Source organism: Bison bison, unplaced genomic scaffold, assembly GCF_000754665.1.
Source record: "Bison bison bison isolate TAMUID 2011002044 unplaced genomic scaffold, Bison_UMD1.0 scf7180017864500, whole genome shotgun sequence".
NCBI classification, from domain to species: domain Eukaryota; kingdom Metazoa; phylum Chordata; class Mammalia; order Artiodactyla; family Bovidae; genus Bison; species Bison bison.
The window spans coordinates 2,828,374-2,831,329 of NW_011495059.1; the positions used below are offsets into that span (position 1 = coordinate 2,828,374).

Genomic DNA, 2,956 nt, shown 5'->3' on the forward strand with positions numbered 1-2,956 from the left:
GCGTGACCTCTTACCAGGACAGCGAGCCTCTGCTCGGCCCTCCTTTCCCTGTGAGTCACCACATTTGTGAGTTCACACAGCATTCTTTAGGTTGCATAAGCACTGCTCCCCTTCACAGAAATGCTCCCGTGTATTCTTCTCAAGTCACCGTGTCTCCACTCTGAGGTGATGGGTTAGTTTCAGTCCCTGCCCAGGGGCTGCTCATCGAGTCCTCTTCCTCCTCTGCCCTCGGTCCTTCAGAGTAGGGGTCCAGAGGAGAGGGCGCCCCAGCATTGACACCCCACCACCACCCCTGCTGTCCTGGCTAAAGGGGAAGCACTCAAAAGCTCACAAGGAAGGAGGGGGATGCATTCACAGACACACACCCTCCAGAGACACACAGCCCACCAGGCTGGGAGCAGCGAAGAGAGAACCTGAGAAAACGGTCCAGGGAGGCGAGGGCAGGGGTGAAGCAGTGCCCTGGGAACCTGGAGGGCCAGCGGGCCCCCCACAGGAGGCCCACCTTGCAGCTTAACTGCAGGAACACCGTGGCTTCGAGGAGAGCGCCTCAGCGGGGGCCCAGCAGCTGTTCCCTGCAGCCCTGACCCGACAGGTCCTGTGCAGAGGGCCGTGAGTGAGGAAACAGCACAGCAGTCTGAGCAGCACCACCCACATCAGGAGGTCCTGTGACCAGAGCGTTCTGTAACGTTGGTTTCCATTTACCTCCTAGAATTTTTCAGACAAACCAAAGCAGAGGAGGCCACGCTGTAAGGAACCTGGAACGTTAGACGTCACCTCTCTGAGTGGGGAAGAGAGGGTTCCTGCTGTCCCCAAGGAGCCCGGCCTGAGGGTAAGGGAGAGGACGCTCCACCTGGGAAGAGGCAGCCGGGCAGCCTTAGCAGGAGGACCAGGGTCCGCCCAGGGGCTGGATGAGCAGGGACAGGTGGTATTGGGGTGTTCTCACCAGCAGCATGTCCTCCATGGTCGTTTGTTTTCAACGTTTCCCTCCAAAACTTTGGGGTTAAGTTTTACACTGAAGTGACTCCCAAGGCTCGATTCCCCCCATTTTGGAGAGTTCAGGGAAAATACCTTTTAAGTCTTATCAGGAGACTTGTTATCCAGTGTTTTAACAAAACTTCTTTATTGGAAATTTTCATTTTCCAGCCTTAAGTCTTTCCGGCTACCATTTAAGACACCCCCTCCTTGTCCGTCCTCGCTGGCAATGAGAAACAGCTGACTCCATGCACTGCCCTTTTCCTATTATAGAATCATGAGCCTGGAAGAGACTTCAAAGACATCTGCAGATACTTGCAGTAGAACGAATCCGAGTTAATTATAGTTTACAGATGGGTACAAATTTGGACTAGAAGACTTGTCACCTCTAGGGGGCGGTAGCATTTCAACCTGAAAGCGTGTTAAGATTGGGCAGGCGATACTCAAAAACGTGCTTCTGACCTCAAAGTGAGTTCTGCCCACATAGGGAGCTTCTGAGGTCCTCTGGGGCTCTGCCCTCGTAGGCTGTCCTCTGAGCTCCCAGGCGCTCCTGACTGCCTCCTTTGGTGCTTGATCATCTACAGCTCTCCTCCAAGGGAATTCCAGGATACCATTTCTGTGTTTAGTTCCCAGAGACCACCCACCCTAGTCATTTCCTCCTTGTTAATGTTGTTAGGAAGCTCATTTCTGATTTGGTGGCCTGGAGGGTCACTCCACTAGCAGCTCAACAAACATGACTGCCTGCTGGACAGGCCGATCCAATCCCACGTCCCTCCTCTCTCTGTTTCTCCAGACCCCGCCCTCGGCCTCCCCGAGCTCTCCTTCTGTCATGAGAGACCACCCCCAGCCCTCTTGGTGGGGTCTCCGAACTCTTGGTTGAGCGACGTGCCCCCCTCCCCCCCTTGACCTCCTCATTTCTTTCTTCACGTCTCAGTTTCTCGGACGTTCTTTGAAAGTTAAAGTTCATCACGGCCCAGCCGACGCCAATGTGCTGCCAGAACACTCATTTCCAAGCTGTCTTCACAAGCCAGCCTCCTGCCAGAGATGCGCTTTCCCTCCTTTCCCTCCTTTGTTAAGTAAACACAGGCCCCGCCTCGGGGTCCCCTGCTTGCAGTAAGGCCCAGCCTGGATGCAGGGTCCGCCTGGCCCTCGGGGCTGCTTGGCGGACCCCAGTGGGGCCGGAGCCTCTGGGTGTGTGACACTCCTTGTCCGTCCTTAGAGACCTTCCCGTTTGAAATATCCAAATCCCGCAAGGAGCTTCTCCCTGCCTTCAGCCCCTCCTGCTTTTGTGTGCTGAGGCTTGGCTGCCAGCCCCACTGACGGCACCACACAGGCGGACTCAGCTCTAAGAATGCCTGCCCGGCACATAGCCGTTGCTCACTATTACATGTGTGTACGCACACACATGTGCCTCATATATTTCACATGCAGAGTTACGTTTGTTTCACCTACTCGTATGCAGTGGGTGTGACGGTTTTGCTAGTTTCTTCCTGAGGCATTTGACAGTAAATTGCGGAGACTGCTTACTTGCTGAGTGTGCTGAGTCGCTTCGTTTGAGTCTGACTCTTTGCTACCCCATGGACCATAGCCCCCCAGGCTTCCCTGTTCATGGGATTTCCCAGGCAAGAATACTGGAGTGGGTTGCCATTTCCTCCTCCCGGGGATCTTCCTGACCCAGGGATCAAACCTTCATCTCCTGAGTCTCCTAAATTGCAGGCCAATTCTTTACCCACTGAGCCACCTGGGAAGCCCTGCTGAGATGACAGTTCAGTTCAGTTCAGTCGCTCAGTCCTGTCCGACTCTTTGCGACCCCATGAATTGCAGCACACCAGGCCTCCCTGTCCATCACCAACTCCCGGAGTTCACTCAAACTCATGTCCATCGAGTCGGTGATGCCATCCAGCCATCTCATCCTATGTCGTCCCCTTCTCCTCCTGCCCCCAATCCCTCCCAGCATCAGAGTCTTTTCCAATGAGTCAACTCT

The 2,956-nt window shown here is 54.7% G+C and overlaps 1 protein-coding gene across 2 annotated transcripts in view; it reads left to right on the plus strand.

Annotated features, from left to right (window-relative positions):
• Positions 1-2,956, plus strand: part of CHD6 (chromodomain helicase DNA binding protein 6) — a 151,832-nt gene that overhangs the window by 144,320 nt on the left and 4,556 nt on the right. The window contains exon 36 of one of the 2 annotated variants that reach the window (XM_010829137.1): positions 710-829. In XM_010829137.1, coding sequence (XP_010827439.1) covers positions 710-829 — 120 coding nt within the window. Of the gene's footprint in view, positions 681-709; positions 830-2,956 lie in introns of those variants that run through there. The other variant, XM_010829138.1, reaches the window with a different exon arrangement.